Here is a 17,117-nt window from a genome sequence, read left to right as displayed (position 1 = left end):
TGTGAAATCAGCTATTCTTGTCATACAAAACTATGTATGGTTCCTATAGGGAGATAACACACACGAACATAGTTCACAACCATTTTGAATCACTACCTCGACTTAATCACATTAAAAGGTTTAGATAATAGATTTGAATGTGATTGTTTGTGAACTACTTTCTTGTGTGTTATTTCCAGTAGTTTCCTATGCCATCCTTGCCTACTTTCTTGGTTATAGAATTTCTTTAATAAATTATTCTTTTCGCTCATTTTCGAATTCAAAGATTTTCTGAACATGGCTAAGAATTGGTGTGGTTGTTTTTCCACTTTTGTTTTTCCTATCAAGTTTCTTTTCATTCATTTCATATATAATATTATTAATGTAAGTTCTCATGTTGTAATATAATCATATTGTTATATACTCATACTTGTATTATTATTATCATTATTATTAATATGACCTCTAGCTGTTTATATTTGGATTTATAATACAAATAATAAACAGTTAAAAACTCTTGATCTTTAAACTTTGTACAGTTCCTCTATTATCCCTGTTTTTGATACACTTGCAATAGTCCTTTCACTACAATCTGATAAATTTTTTACTTAACCAGCTGATAAAGCGCAATTTCAGCAATCTGCTTCTAAAATTAGAAACAGGATTCTCATAGAATTCATTAAAACTGTACAGCTTTCTGTAGTTATAACCAGAAAGTTACAATGTTCTCTAAATATTAGGCTTCTGTTAATCATGATGTACTGAATGGGTCTGGGTATGAATATTTTAAAATAACAGCCTTGATCTTACTTTTAGAAATGGCCATGTCCTTGAAAGGGGACACATAATAAATATTGCTGGTGAAAGTTATTCAGTATATTAATGTTCTTAAACACAATGTATTTCATAGTGAAAAGAAAAATAGACTGGAACTGCTTAAAAATAACCTCCAAATGTTATTAATAAGGAAGTAAGTGAACCCTCATTAATTAACCAAAAAATAGACAAACAATAGCCAGGTGTCAAAACAGTATTGATTATTGTCAGCTTAATTATTTTATTTTTAATTATCATGACCCACTGGCCATTTATTGCACTTCAAAATTATATTGGTGTTTAAGTGATAACAATTGGTATTAAAATCTTACCAACAAAACAAATATTTTTTGTGTTGCTTAGGGGTACTAATCTTTGTAAAAATGTCATCATTTTGTCTACTAAGTTTTTGATTTATGGTGTTATATGTTTAAACTTATATAATGAGATTATCTATTGAGTCTATTAACATAAAAGTCTTGGTGTTCTTGATTAGACCACCACTCGCCAGACTTTCAGTAAGGGAGTTATGATCGTTTTTTTTTAACGCAAGACCAGTAGATTATAATGGAACATCGAGAGGTGCCTTTTCTGTGGCTTTCGGACGAATTTTGTCTATGGTAAGTGAAGTATTTGTGTCGTGTTGCACATTGAAATAATAAAATAGTTGTTGTCTGAAGTAAAAGTACTATTTGAGTAATCTCTCTTTTATTTGAATCTTTTTATCGTGAAGATCAAATTTGGTAATTTTAGAAATTTGCAAGTCACAAAACAAGAAAATCGTGCATTATATGGTTCAAATTTATTCCTATTCAACAAAATATGACGACCGTAGCTACAGACAGTGTACGGGAGAAGGCTCTCGCCGATTATCGCAAGAAATTATTAGAACATAAGGAACTTGAAGCCAGGTTGAAAGAGAGTAAGTGGACTGGGAAATATTCCATTGGATTTTGAAACTCATTGATTGGCATTTTAGAAGAAAGAATACAACTTACTCAATGACATGATAAAAAGTGAAAAATCATCGCAGATGCTTTCCTGATTATGTCTCCCAAATTGTGTTTTGGTTTTTTATGATATGACATCTGTGCTTATTTCCTAGTTGGCAGAAGCCTACACACTGTTTCTTTGCCTCTTTGTGGTATGGCATCTTCGCCTTGACTTTAGTTGCTTTGCCTAAAAGTTATTCTAGTGATAGGCATGTAATATCTTTTAATCATAATGAAATATTTTATGTATCAATTATTATTTCAGTGAGAGAGACCCTGAAAGACCTGACCAAACAATATGATAAATCTGAAAATGATTTGAAAGCACTTCAAAGTGTTGGACAGGTGAGTTGGCTTATTATTTGGGGAAAATAAATTTCAGTTGTTATTTTAATTGATCAAGATCATTTCTAGAGTAGAATAACTGTCTAACTTCTGACATGTTGTTGCTGATTTCAATTTTGCCAGTTATTTTCATTTCTGTATGACATGATGTTTAAATTTGACATTTTTTTTTCGCAGATTGTTGGTGAAGTTCTCAAACAGTTGACAGAGGAAAAATGTAAGTTTTCAAGCTTTTGTTTAGCTGGGGTTCAAGCCTCTTGACAACATTAATGATTTAAACTACCCAATGATGTAAAATATAACATGAGGTAGAGTCCAAGTCTGATTTTATCTTTTTAATCTTTATCTTACTGTCATCTTATCTTTTTCTATTTCATCCCTCTTTTATACTGTTCTAATTTATCTGTCCTATCTTCTCTCTATCTTTCATTCATCCACCCATTTTTTCTGTCATCCCTTTCTATAAAATCAGACTGAAGACAGACACTAATGATACATGGATTATGAGAGCTGAGGGTAGAAAAAAAAGTTATTGGTTTTTGGCTGATGATTGGTTCAAAGCTGATGTAATCCAGAGGAATTATAATGCATTATAGTTGGCCATGTAGAGGATTTTGCAATATTTTGTATATCATATCATAATCTAAAATATTGTGATGACTTACTGTGACAGTAATAAATCCATTTTCTAGATAGGGTAATGGTTTTAAAACTGATTGTTTAATTTGTAGGCATTTACCACGGGAAGTTGATCCATTAGTTTATAATATGTCAGCTGAAGATCCAGGTAGTGTTAGTTTCAATCAGATTGGTGGTTTATCTGAACAGATTAGAGAACTCAGAGAGGTAAGCTATGATTATTTTACATCAATGTTTTCCAGGAGGCATCAGACTATTTGTGAAGTAGAAGATGACCCCATTGTACCAGATTGTATTATTAATTTATCCATTGACTGTGTTACTGAGAGAGGTTATATTTTATTGTCATAGCCATGTTTCATTATATGTTGCTAATCTTTGACAACCTGTTCAAACGTTTAAAATCAACGGAGCAAGGTGCAAGTTGCAGACTATGCAAAAGAATAAATAAGTAATTTGCTCATCCAAACATTGGATTGTTAAAACTCCAGTCTATACAAGCTTTTTGGATGGGCTTTACACTTATTATTTATGTTTCAAAAGCTCGAAGGGTATAAAATTTTTAAAAATCTATCATTACAGGTTATTGAACTGCCATTGTTGAATCCTGAATTATTTCAACGTGTTGGTATCACACCACCTAAAGGATGTTTATTATATGGACCTCCTGGTACTGGTAAAACATTGTTAGCTAGAGCTGTTGCTAGTCAACTAGATTGTAACTTCTTAAAGGTGAGTTTTCTTAATTAATTAAGAAACCATTAAGAGTTTGAGGGTCATTTACATGTATTTTTCAAGATAAAGTTTGAATATTCTATTCCCAAATCAAACCACTGCGTAAACTACCATTTTGGTTATGTTCTATTCTTTAGACTATTCTCTGGTGTTCTAGAAGTGAACACATACTATGTCTCTTGTGACACTGAAAGCATTGTGCTTCTAATATATTCTTTTGTATATTTTTAAATGTAATGTGATAAATTCTTTGAGTTCAAGGAAATGCTGATGAAGAAATTTCCATTCAAAACTAAATCACATTAGCAACTCATTAAAAAACCTAATTAATTGAATATGTATGAAACTAGGATCAAGGTGAAAATCAAACCCAATGATGTAAAATATAACATGAGGTAGAGTCCAAGTCTGATTTTATCTTTTTAATCTTTATCTTACTGTCATCTTATCTTTTTCTATTTCATCCCTCTTTTATTCTGTTCTAATTTATCTGTCCTATCTTCTCTCTATCTTTCATTCATCCACCCATTCTTTCTGTCATCCCTTTCTATAAAATCAGACTGAAGACAGACACTAATGATACATGGATTATGAGAGCTGAGGGTTATAAATTTTCACTTTTTGTCCAAAAATGAAACTTTGTACATCACCATCATATAATAATAATAATAATCCATTTTGTATGGTACTGGTACATTCAGTAAATCTACTCGTATAAAGCCGTATTAAAATAGTAAATGAAAATTTAGCAACTTTGTTCTATGGATAGGGGCAATTTAATCCATTCACGAGGGGAAGCAAAACAGAAAACTCTATCAAATACTGTTGGTGTTTGTTATATTGAAGTCATAATCTGGTTAAGTTTTTGAAAATGTTGAACAGAAAGATGCTAGAAAACCCTGTTTGAATTCTTTTAATCCTTCAGAAAAATATGGGCAGTGTATGTGAATTTTTAATCAATATTTATCTTGTTGTCATTATAATATTTTGTAATTGTGTTTAAGGTTGTATCAAGTGCTATAGTTGATAAATATATTGGTGAAAGTGCTAGGTTGATTAGAGAAATGTTTGCTTTCGCTAGAGATCATGCTCCCTGTATTATATTTATGGATGAAATTGATGCTATTGGAGGTCGAAGATTCTCTGAAGGTACTTCAGCTGACAGAGAAATCCAAAGAACTTTGATGGAGGTAGGTGTTTTTCAACTTCAACCCTAAAAATGTCCTTGAATAAGAGTTAATTGGCAAAAACTTGATTGTGTTAAATTTTTCGATAAATCATATGAGCAGCATAAGGAAACCTTCTGAACAGGACTGTGTTGTTTATAATATGGTTATAATTTTCACTGTGTTGTTTATAATATGGTTATGATTTATACTGTGGTGTTTATATGGTTTTGATTTATACTGAGTTGTTTACAATATGGTTATAATTTATACTGTATTGTTTATAATATGGTTATAATTTATACTGTGTTGTTTATAATATGGTTATAATTTACACTGTGTTGTTTATAATATGGTTTAATTTTATACTGTGTTGTTTATAATATGGTTTAATTTTATACTGTGTTGTTTATAATATGGTTATAATTTATACTGTATTGTTTATAATATGGTTATAATTTACACTGTGTTGTTTATAATATGGTTATAATTTATACTGTGTTGTTTATAATATGGTTTTAATTTATACTGTGTTGTTTAAAATAAGGTTGATTTTATACTGTGTTGTTTATAATATGGTTATAATTTATACTGTGATTTATACTGTGGTGTTTACAATATGGTTATAATTTATACTGTGTTGTTTATAATATGGTTATGATTTATACTGTGGTGTTTATAATATGGTTATAATTTACGCTGCATTGTTTCTAATACCAGTTATGATTTATACTGTGTTGTTTATAATATGGTTATAATTTATACTGTATTGTTTCTAATATGGTTATTATTTATACTGTGTTGTTTATTTAGTTATTGAATCAGATGGATGGTTTTGATGCATTAGGACAAGTTAAAATGATAATGGCTACCAATAGACCTGATACTTTAGATCCTGCTTTATTACGACCTGGTCGTCTTGATAGAAAAATTGGTATGTTTTGTTTCATTTTCAATATCTTTACCTTGTTTGTAAATGTCCAACAAAATTGGTTTTAGGTTTGTACAGTATAAAGCTTTGATTTGGCTGTATTTGCCAGCAACAATCATCTAATATCATTTATTTCTATTAAAAAATGTCTTAACAAATACCATATGTTCTAGTTTGATTAGCAGGTAGCAGGGTATTAACTGGAATTTCATGAATGGATATTAATTTTATGGTCTGTTTTCAGGCTGAATTTTCTTTCACCTACCCAATGATGTAAAATATAATATGAGGTGGAGTCCAAGTCTGATTTTATCTTTTTAATCTTTATCTTACTGTCATCTTATCTTTTTCTATTTCATCCCTCTTTTTCTATTTCATCCCTCTTTTATACTGTTCTAATTTATCTGTCTTATCTTCTCTCTATCTTTCATTCATCCACCCATTCTTTCTGTCATCCCTTTCTATAAAATCAGACTGAAGACATACACTTATGATACATGGATTATGAGAGCTGAGGGTAGAAAGAATATCTGCAATTTTTGGTTTCCATTTTGGCATTTGTTATGCATTAACTTAATCCTTTAACCCTTTTCAGAAATCCAGTTGCCCAATGAACAAGCTAGGATGGAAATTTTAAAGATTCATGCCTCACCAATTGCCAAACATGGAGAAATAGGTACATTTTCAGCCTTTTTTTTTTTAGTCAAATTACCTCCCTTTACCCATGAGGAGAGCAAATTCAGCAGTAGGTGTGGTACATTTGAATACTTCAATAATTTTCTTTATAAAGACATCAAAGATTAAACCTTGTATTTTAAATATTTAACAACTTTTATGAAATTGTTGAACGCCCCCATTAAGCAAGGTGGAGAATTTAGATTTAACATCAAGAAACACTGATGATAGTAATAAATAGGTAGTATTTCAAGAATTCGTTAAAGCTGAAATTAGTGTATCTTATTGTTATATCTGATATATGTTGTATATGATATTTAATATTATCTGTAGATTGGGAAGCTGTAGTTAAATTATCAGAAGATTTTAATGGAGCTGATTTACGTAATGTTTGTACTGAAGCAGGTAAGTTGTATTTCTCTTATGGGGTTGTAGCTTATTTGATAAGTAGTTGAGGGGTAACTTGACTTGTTAGCAAGTAAGCTACCTGATCTCAGGGTCAGAATCAAACCTTTCAGTTATCATACTTAATTCCAGTCACTTAATTTACCGATCAATGATTCTGTATATTGTAAATCCCATTTGTGTTATTAAATTGGGAATTTTCGTGACGTTGAATAGTCATAATGTATGTGAAATATATGGGGTCATTTGTCTTCTGTAACTGAAATGTTGGTCTGCCTACTGAAGCAGTGGCATAGCAAGGATTTCATTAAAGGGTGCATCTGACCAACCGCCGACCGGGCATCCTGTCCCAGATTTTCGAGGACACTAGTCATGATGGGGGTCAGGGTAGACTCCCCTAGAAAATTTTCCTATGTGGAAATCTGGTGAATAAGCTTATACCGAACACAATTTTGGAAGTGAAAGTAGAATAAATTTATTTTTTAAAACCTGAAGGACAGGCTATGGCCCAAAAATTACCTCATCAAAGGCCACTGTACTGAAGGGTTTCATGTCATAACTAATTCACGACCCTTTGAGGTAATATATATGAAACAGAGGCTTCTTATGTATTGCTTAGAAGTATAGTGTATGACCCACAGTTTAACATTAGTCATTTAAAATTAACTTATTTCAGGAATGTTTGCTATAAGATCAGAGAGAGATTATGTTCTAGAAGAAGATTTTATGAAAGCTGTAAGAAAAGTAGCTGATAATAAGAAATTGGAATCTAAATTAGATTATAAACCAATCTAAATTTCATATATTTATATTTCATTGTTCTAATTTGTAAATAAACCTCCATTGTTTCTCATTACTGGATTGGTTTCTTCTGTACATCAAAAAACTTGTCAAACTTTACCAAGCAAACTCAAGTTATTCATTAGAGTTGCAATTGAAACTGTTGCACTTTGTTCTTATTTGCAAATATAAGCAATGGCTATGGTGTGAGGGCACCTTAACACTGGTAGCTGTATTTCAGCTTTAAAATTAAACACAACAAACATGATTATAAACAATTTAATGTTTTGTTCTGTAGAAGAATATTACTATAGTATACAAATTTATTAAACATACAAAAAACTCTGCATAGTGAGACTTCAATATATATATATATATACAATATTTCTGCCTTATATTTATCACATTGCATCATTGCCCTTCTCTAATATAAATATATTTACAATTCTATACTCAAACTATTTTTTTTCTTAATCAATTGGTTACAATTTATAATATTATTTACACATAAAGAGATTGTTAAGAGGTTTTTATGTGTATGGGGGACACTGATAGTATCAATTTGCACCATTTCAATTTTCAATCAGATGTCTGTGGTTCTCTCACTAAAACTAAATGTTTGATGATGTCACTAAACTCAAAGGCCTTATGTCATACAAGACAATTTTGCTTATAAGTGACATCATCAAACACTTAGTTGTAGTGGAATTGCAGGAACCACACACGTTTAATTGAAAATTGTCATTGTCCCTGATACATAAAAAACCCATTTAAAATCCCTATAAGTGTCATTTTTCTGAAATAATCTAATGAAAATTCAATTCCTTTCGAAAATGCCCATAATTTGGCAAATTTCACTGTCTTTTTTTCATAGTTTAAATTGCACAAAACTCAATGCAGAAGATATTTTGAACAGATCTACAAAAATACTGTAAATTTTTACAGGTAATATCTTAAGTTTTTGAGGTAGATAACCTACTGTGAGCAAGTCATTCTAATAAATGATATGCATATTTCATCAATAATAAAGTTAACAATCTTCATTCTCAACTAAACCATCATCAACAACTAACAAAGAAAAATATTCGTTGAAAATATTAGCACTAGTTAAGAAAATAATAACATTTTTTATACAACAAGATCGATCTAAGCACTCTGATATGTTAAAGTTTCTTGCATGTTTTTTATTTTTGCATAAGCTATATTGAACTTTTTATGTAAATTTTCTTATTAGAGAGAAAACTTTTTTTTTTTTTGGTTGAAACATGCTCCATAACTAAGATATAGCCAGGCATTGATTCTTTTAGATTCACGATGATAACGGTATAACAGCTTCATCTTATATCTTGACTACCATGGCCCACTTTCCTGATTCTTGATCAGCAATTTGATTGGATTGTATGGCAGCAAATACAGCCAATCAGAACCTTCGATTTCATGTGTCACTATTTTAAACAGTGTTTTTTTCAAAGGCTCAAATTGGATGTATCTGCTAGTATATAATCCAATCAAATTCACTATATTTCATGAAACGAGAAAGTGAGCCATTGCAGTCAAGGTATAAGACCATTCTGATGGGATTTTTTAAAACTGTAAAGTAACCTGAAAGATCTGGATTGAAATTTAGCTTGCATCATTTTAGATTTTCTTATAAGGATGTGATCAAAACAATAATTATTTGAGATTCTACATTCAAGATGTTTATATTGAAGTTGGAATGAAATAAACAGTCTGAAGAATGTTATATAAAATAGCACTGATATATCTTGTCACAACACTAGAATATTGTATTGCACTAGAAACACTACCAATAACTTGCTGGATCAATCCACACTTTAGGGAGATTTAGGCCGAACTCTGGGATATAGCTGCAAAATAAAAAAAAAAGAGATTTTATAACGAGAAAAGTTTGTTTTGTTAGGACACACCTTTCCAATTATGAATTTTCAACCTCTACACAAAGAATCTGGTACTAGTCAAAGCTAAGACATTTTTCATTCAGAAGGTTGTTCTGTGACTTAAACTAAACAATTCACCTCAATCTTGACATTCAGGACAGAAGGTCTCAAGAAGAGCGTTATCATTCAGCGTCTGTCTCGGAAAAGCAGATATGGGCGCTAATACCATTTAGAGAATACACTGCCTCATTCACAGAATCCTGAAAGTTTTTCAGGTAAACACAGATTGAGTGCTACAACGTGGTTAATAATAAAATACATACCCCAAGTAAATTTTTAGCTATATATCCTTCTTTTCCATCTAATCTTGCCCACCACCATTCCTTTTCTTTCTCATCTCCTTTCCTTAATACTATCATTTTATCCCAGATTGCGAAACTCAATTCATCAGTGATAGCTGCTTCATAATCGAAAACAGCCCAAACCTCTCCATTGTGCATTATACCCAGTTTCTCTTGTATACCTAAAATACAAAAAAATTATAAATTTGAAACATCTTGGGAAAGACACAGCATTTAAAGAGGTTAGGTTAGAAATTGTTACAAATGAAATGGGGTTTTTGAATATTGGAGATAACCAAATTATTTCTGAATGCAATATGATACAAAATCAATATAATAAGTTATGTTGGAAACGAAAGGGCATGAGGATTTCAGCTAAATAATCAATTCTTTTAATGACAGAGTGGACAGAAAAAGTAGACTGCCACTAACAGTCGTTGTAATCACAGAAAGTACCACAATAGTTATTGAGTACTAGAAAGTTACAATACAACTTACTATAAAGATAATCAGAACAACCATCATAACCATCTTCATCTTCTTCACATTTCTCAGCTGCTGTTTCATGATCACTAATAGTAGTAGCAAATATACATGCACCATGTTCCACTAATAGTTTTACCATTGGTAGATTATTACAAGATGCTGCACAGTGTAATGGTGTCCTGGAATTTGCACACAAAAATCAATTAAGATTCAGGACAATGGAGGAGATGATATCCAGAGAGTTACTACTTTTCGGAACCAGATTTGGCTAATAAAGACAGGTAAAAGCAAGAGGAGACTTCTTCTAATGTTTGAAAAGTTCAAATCAACCAAGACTTACCAGCCATCACTATCTGGAGAGTTCACATCACAACCAAATTCTAACAAAAACTTTACAATTTCATAATGACCAGCACAAATAGCATTGTGTAAAGCTGTAATACCTTCATCATTGGGGGCACTCACGTCTGCTACCTACAAATAAAGATATCTAATTACCTCCCTTGCACTACACATCAGAAGTCAAATACTCTACATAAGATTAGATAGTACATTTTTGAAAATAGAATTCAGAAATTTGTAATAAAATATTTGCAATAGGTCCCATGAGAGAGACATTTTGACAGTTCAAGTTGTACAGCCTGTGTTAAAAGCCGAAAAAAAAAGTTTGTGCCCTAACCTGTGAAGCTGTTGTTTTCACCATCTCAAGTTCCCCTTCCAGTGATGCATCTAATAACAAGGCTAATGGATCGAAACTAACTCTATTTTTAGATTTATTTGGATTGTTGCCTTTTAGATTACTTCTTCCTCTTTTTACTACTTTCACTTTCTCTGGGGCTTTTATCTTTTCAGATTCCAAATTAAGTTGAATTTTACTATCCTTTTGTAGATTCTTATTGTCAGTTTGTTGATTATTATTGTCATTTTGTTGAATTTTTGTTTCATTTTGCTGAATGTTAATGATATTTGGTTGATTTTGAATGTCACTTGGTTGATTTTTAGTTGGTTGATTTTTAGTTGGTTGATTTTTAGTAGGTAGATTTTGAAAATCAGTTGACAGATTTTTATTATTACTTGCTTGATTTTTGAAATCAATTGAATGATTTTTAATTTCCTTTAACTGATTTTTATTGTCGCTTGGTTGAATTTTTGTTTCACTTTGTTGGTTGTTAGAAACCTTACTGGACACATTAGCTGAATTGTCAGATTTTGGTGGTCCAACAACATTGCTATTGTTTTTTTCTTTGGCTCGGTTTAACATTTTGGTCACCTCCTCATTTTCACTATCAGAATGTCTACGACGGATATGTTTAGGTGTGTTAAGTTTGTAGCTCACTTTATCAGACGTGATATTGGTATGCTGTGGTGAACCCATCATTCCAAAATGAGCATGAGATGCTTTCACTGGTCCAGTGGTTGAACTCACAGGTTGGCGTGTAGTAAAGGTCGTCTTCTGATCACTACTATTAGAATCTGTTGAACATGAACTGTTTGGTGAATCTTCTGTTTTGGAATCTTTAGGTTTATAAATTTCATTAAGATTGTTTTGATATTTGGCAAAAGCTGCACCACCCAAACGACTCATATACGTATTGGCAATGACACTCTTTGGTGCATATCTGTAAGAAGGTTTTTGACTACCATTTGGTGATGAAGGTTGATTAATTGTTGAATCAGTTGTTCCTGTGTTTGGAGTAGATGAGGCTTGTGGATGACCAGGAGCTGGTGAATCAAAAATAATTTTAGCAGAATCAACACTATCTAGAATGGATTTTGGTGTGTCTTGTGAACTAGATACAAGGAGTTGAGTTTTGATTCTTGGAGGTGGAGGTTGTATGGGTGCTGATTCTGGTAATGTAGTTCTGGATGGAACTGGGGGAGGAGGAGGTGGAGGTCGTGATGTAGGTCTGGTAACTGGTACTGATGATGCTATGGTTGGCGGTTGGGATATTCTTGTTCTCGGTGGTAAAGGCTGAGGTTGGGACTTGGCAATGCTCACCGTTGGTTGGGTTGATGGTGCTGTACTATTAGGAGATGTTTGTGCACCATCACTTGACGCCGGGGAACTTTGTCCACTTCCTGCTTGACGTTCCTCCTCAGTAATACTTATAACTGGTTGCTGCTGAACAGGCCCTGACACCCGATTAACAACACCTGCACTACTTCCAAATGGTTTAGGTGTTAAATTTGCAATATTACTCACAATACTTGGACGAGGAGGCAAATTTTGAGCGTTTGAACTCTGAGCACTAGTTTGAGGCAAACGGTACGAAACTGGGCGAGAAGTTGGAAATGAACTAGGCACAGTTCCACTCGATATCTTTTTATTCCATTCCGATATTCGGTTGTCTATTTTAGCCTGAACATTATTGTTATTCATTTCTTTGGGTCCATCGCCTTTTGACTTCAAAGCGCTTTCTACTTTTTTCGGTTTCTCTGGCACAGATTTGGAATTTTGAGGTAGAGATTGGAATTTTGGATCTTGCTTTAAATTGTGACCACTTTTGGACAGATCCTCTTTGGGAACCTTTTTACTGGGGACATGTTGAACATATGGTTCCACAGCAGCTATGTTTTGTATTGGTTTCTTTCTTTGATTTGCAGACATTCTATTTAAAGCTAACTGAGACTTTCTTTTCTTTAATCTTAGTTGCAATTCCTCAATTTTATCATCCATTTGTGACAGATCAGCTTTCTTCTTTTTATATACTTCTGGTCTTCCTGATAATTTGTTGGTTGTATATAGCTGATTTTTCATCTGTAACGAAAGAAAAGAAAAAAGTTTCACAAAAGCAAGAAGGAAAACTTATGAAAAATGGCCTTAGCCTATTTCTTCCAAATCAAGGGATCTGAAACATGTGTCCACATTACAGTCCTAGTGATGAAGGGGGTAAGTTCTTCTGTCACTGAAGCTGATACTTGTTTTCAGGATGTACGTAAAATATTGCAACACTCTGCAATGGTTATTGTCACTACTCAGGCGCAGAAATTGAACTCTTTCAAAAAACGCTTCTCTCAGAGATACAAATAAAATAGACCAAGTACATACCAATAATTCTTTTTTAAGTTTCTCTAATTCAGCTGCTGCAGCATCTCTAGTGTCCCCAGTAATACCATGTAATTTAGCATTTTTTAAATCTTCTAACTGTCTAGTTAGTTGTTCAACTCTAGCTACAGCCATCGAAAGTTCCTTTTCTTTCTCATTAAACATAGCTTTTACTGAATCTAGTTCTGTATCTAAAAAAATCATACATAGGTATCAATCTAGACTGTAGAATCTAACAAAATCTGTTCAAAGGTGTATTCTTTTGTGCACTTTTTTATGAAACATTAAGAATTTGCAGGTCATTGTGTATGTCCAGCGTTTCCAAGAATTGACCAGTGGGTCTCTGCTACAACTATATCTGATAGAATCAAAGAAAGACATTTAATAAAGGATATTTAAAAAAAAGAAGATTATTTAACCATAGCAGGACCTTTTTTGATTGGTCACTCATTTGAATTCTGCTGGTAATTCTCTTCTAATTTAGCTAATCATGAATTAATTATGGACATTATTAATTATGGTATTCATATAAGTATAAGCATTTTCATAAATGAAAATATGGGAACCCATCTTTAACCACGAAGGACATTTAACCTAAGAAGGATATTTTACCTAAGGAGGACATCTAACCAAACATGGACCTTGAACCAAACAAGGACATTTAACCAAACAAGAACGTTTCAAAGATTATTATGCCCATCAACAGCTCTCATTGTCATACGATATATGTATGCATATGAATTTTCATAAGATGTGTACTTACTAAGTATGACATTGTTGGCTTTCTGTTGTTCAACTTGACCTGGTAAGCTTCGTAACTTTTTTATCTTCATTTCCTGTGCATCCACCTTATCTCTTAATCTGTTTAATCGTTCACGTTCAGACGAAAGATGTTCATGTTGGTACTCCTGTTGTTTTAAGTATTTTAACCTCTGTTCTTTAGCCATGAGAATTTGTTGTTGATTGTCTATATGTTGTTGTTGTCTTGTAGCCATGTCTTGTAATTCAGTTATCGAGAGGTCCATTCCTCCAGGAATCTGGAAAGAGAAAAGGGTAAATAATTAAGCATTGGTAAGAGACTTGATAGGACAGGACAAAAAGATGGGTTTTGGGTTGATTTTGCATGGAAAGCTTCCATATTTTCGTTTCAATACGTTATTCTCTTCCACAACAAGTTCAAGCTGATCAGACTTACAATTAAATGTTTGTATAAGTTTGGATATCATCGTTTAAATTCTTGTCCATGTTAATTGAATTTGAAAACTATTTGTAAGTAAATGTAACATAGGCACAACCCATAGCAAGTATGTAATCTCAATGCCTTAAAGATGGACAATCCACAGTCATAGGCTTCACAAAAAATTATTTTATTAGCCAATAAGCCAGATCAAACAAAAAATAATGGAATATATAATTCCAAGCTATACTAATAATTCATTAAAACAATAGACCAACAGAAATATCAATAGCTTTCAGATAATAACACCTACATAATGGACCTTATATATTACTTATATTAACTAGAAAATATTATTAATTTTATATACTTATATATTAAAGGTATACTACCTCTAAGATTGACAAAAAAAAAGACTTGGCCAAATGAGTTTTTGTTCGTCAGTAGACTAACCTGGTGTCATAACTATACAACAGAATACCTCTATAATCAAATATATCTATAAAACTAGGTAATAATTCATTAAACTGAGTAATTTTGAAACAAGTTTAAAAGCTTTTTCAAGAATCATTTAGTTTAATGGATACATCGTCTTATATAGAGATTCTATTCTTTAGGCATGGCACCTGGTAATCCAACTGATGAATATATAACTTGTTGACCAAGTTTGAGACTTGAAATTGTATTGTTTCTATTCTAGGAGGTAGTATCTTTAATCCCAGGTTGACTTTTGTCTACAATAAATCCCCTTGATAAAAAATCAATACAGATATATATATATCATAAACAAAACTTTCCAATAAACACTGAATGGTTAGTGATCTCCTCATATATATCAATTGATCAATCTATAAGTACAAACTCCTGTTCAATAAGTCTATTTCTCGCCATATTAGTCCTATCTACAACAAGCAATCATAATTAATTATAATTCAAAATATCCTATAAATACCAATACCTTACACCAACTACCATATTCAAAGAGATTTAAATAGAATTAGATCTAATATCATTAACAGTTTGCAGTGATATAAATTTTAAAAGACAGAAATGATGAGCTGCCTACTTTTTAACATTTCAAGGTAAAATCTTACAGCCACATTTGACTAGTTTGTTATTGTAGCACAATGTCCAACATATTTTAATAAACTTACATGTATACAGTTAGAAATAAGACAATTATATATCCAACAATATATGTTATATGATAGTCACACTAAAACTGTTAAAGCTTTACTAATAATCAACTGCCATTTTGAATGTCATAGGTAATAATGGAATAGTACATATTTGAGTAATTTTTTTACCGCAATCAGTTTCTTCTTACATTCATAATGCCCAACAATTTCAAATTTCAATAAACTTACATGTATATAATTATTAATCCAACAAAATATGTTTCAGATGACCACAATTAAACTTTACTAAAAATCAACTGCCATCTTGAATGTCAGCAAGGGTAAAAACAACATGTTAATCAAATAGTAGGCCTACATGTCATGATGCAAAGAGGTTTTAATTTGCACTCTGAAGAGTTTGATTAAAGATGGATGACATCAGTCACTATTATATAATAATCATATCAAACTCTACATAATCAACTATAAATATAACTTTAGGTACACTCTATCTTTAAAATCTATCAAAATGATATAATGCCAATGTAATATTAATACACATTTTTAAACTGATTTGACCTTGACAAAATTTGAAAAATGACATGACATGACATAACAGTGACATGTCATTTCCTAAATGTGTTCAAGTTTATTGATAACAGTTCATATGTTATGTCGTTTTGCCAAAATCTTAGTACATGTAGTTATACAGATGTATCAAAAGTTTTAATCAAATTTCTTCCTTGGTGTTTTTCTTCCTATTTAAATCATATAACTAGACATTCCATTATTCTTTTGCTAACAGAAAAAAATTCTACTTCAATAAAAATCTAAGCCTTACTATATTCAATATAATAATTAAAGGGACAGATGTGCCATATTGGGGAGTTGATTTGAGTTTTGAATATATGTAAATGATATTCGAAAATAGAAATTCCTTAAAAAATACTTCTAACTAGGAATTTTACTCACTATTTCTAATTCTATATATGTCTTTTGTTATATCACAGAGTATCTTAAAATGATGAGTCGTCATTTTAACATTCAAATGCAGATAATTCTGGATGCACATGGATTTGAAGGCTAAAATTTCAATGGTGAGCTGTGAACACTATTATTGATTGGCTTAGCTTTAAAAATTACCATCTCTGAGACTATGTTTGGTTTAAAAGAATGGCCCACCTGTCCCTATAAACTAAGTTAGAAACTTAACAACACATAACTTACAAAATCAAAAGTCAACCCTTATTTCCAATGTTTTTTAAAACAAAAGTTGGTAGTGTGAGATTTCTATTTTTATTGTAAACTTTCAGATTTAACAAGCTGACTTACTATTATTGTAAAATCTGCATGAACCCAAATATATCCATCATTATTATTATTAGATTTAGTACAACCAGGCATTTTGTAACACTTATATCTTTTCAAGTTTTTTTCAGAAATTGTTGACCTATTAGTCAATGATTAAAATTTCACATTTTTGTTTTTTATTTTAGAAGATGTATCAGTAGGAACTGATCACTCCCCAAAAATTTCACACTTTCTTCAGAATGTTTTAACATCTTAGGTTTTTTTAGGTTTTTATCAC

General features: G+C 31.5%; 2 protein-coding genes across 2 annotated transcripts; one reads left to right on the top strand and one right to left on the bottom strand.

Moving 5' to 3' along the window:
• Positions 1 to 1,617: 1,617 nt before the first annotated feature.
• Positions 1,618 to 7,478, top strand: LOTGIDRAFT_132169 (hypothetical protein; the record flags this gene model as incomplete). Its single annotated transcript, XM_009066582.1, has 11 exons — positions 1,618 to 1,717; positions 2,053 to 2,132; positions 2,310 to 2,353; positions 2,605 to 2,698; positions 2,829 to 2,978; positions 3,354 to 3,503; positions 4,511 to 4,696; positions 5,486 to 5,606; positions 6,199 to 6,279; positions 6,612 to 6,683; positions 7,360 to 7,478. The coding sequence occupies 11 exons, from the start codon at positions 1,618 to 1,620 to the stop codon at positions 7,476 to 7,478; spliced, it is 1,197 nt and encodes a 398-aa protein (XP_009064830.1).
• A 1,820-nt stretch (positions 7,479 to 9,298) lies between these two features.
• On the bottom strand, positions 9,299 to 11,276 carry LOTGIDRAFT_222110 (hypothetical protein; the record flags this gene model as incomplete). The annotated part of the gene is made up of 5 exons (XM_009066581.1): positions 10,868 to 11,276; positions 10,529 to 10,662; positions 10,201 to 10,367; positions 9,685 to 9,884; positions 9,299 to 9,331 (listed from the first exon to the last, which is right to left on the bottom strand). The coding sequence occupies exons 1-5, from the start codon at positions 10,889 to 10,891 to the stop codon at positions 9,299 to 9,301; spliced, it is 558 nt and encodes a 185-aa protein (XP_009064829.1). The 5' UTR covers positions 10,892 to 11,276.
• Positions 11,277 to 17,117: the final 5,841 nt, after the last annotated feature.

Source organism: Lottia gigantea (genome assembly GCF_000327385.1).
Source record: "Lottia gigantea unplaced genomic scaffold LOTGIsca_78, whole genome shotgun sequence".
Taxonomy (NCBI): domain Eukaryota; kingdom Metazoa; phylum Mollusca; class Gastropoda; family Lottiidae; genus Lottia; species Lottia gigantea.
The sequence above is the reverse complement of the archived record's forward strand: the minus strand, read 5'-3'. Positions and strand labels throughout refer to the sequence as shown.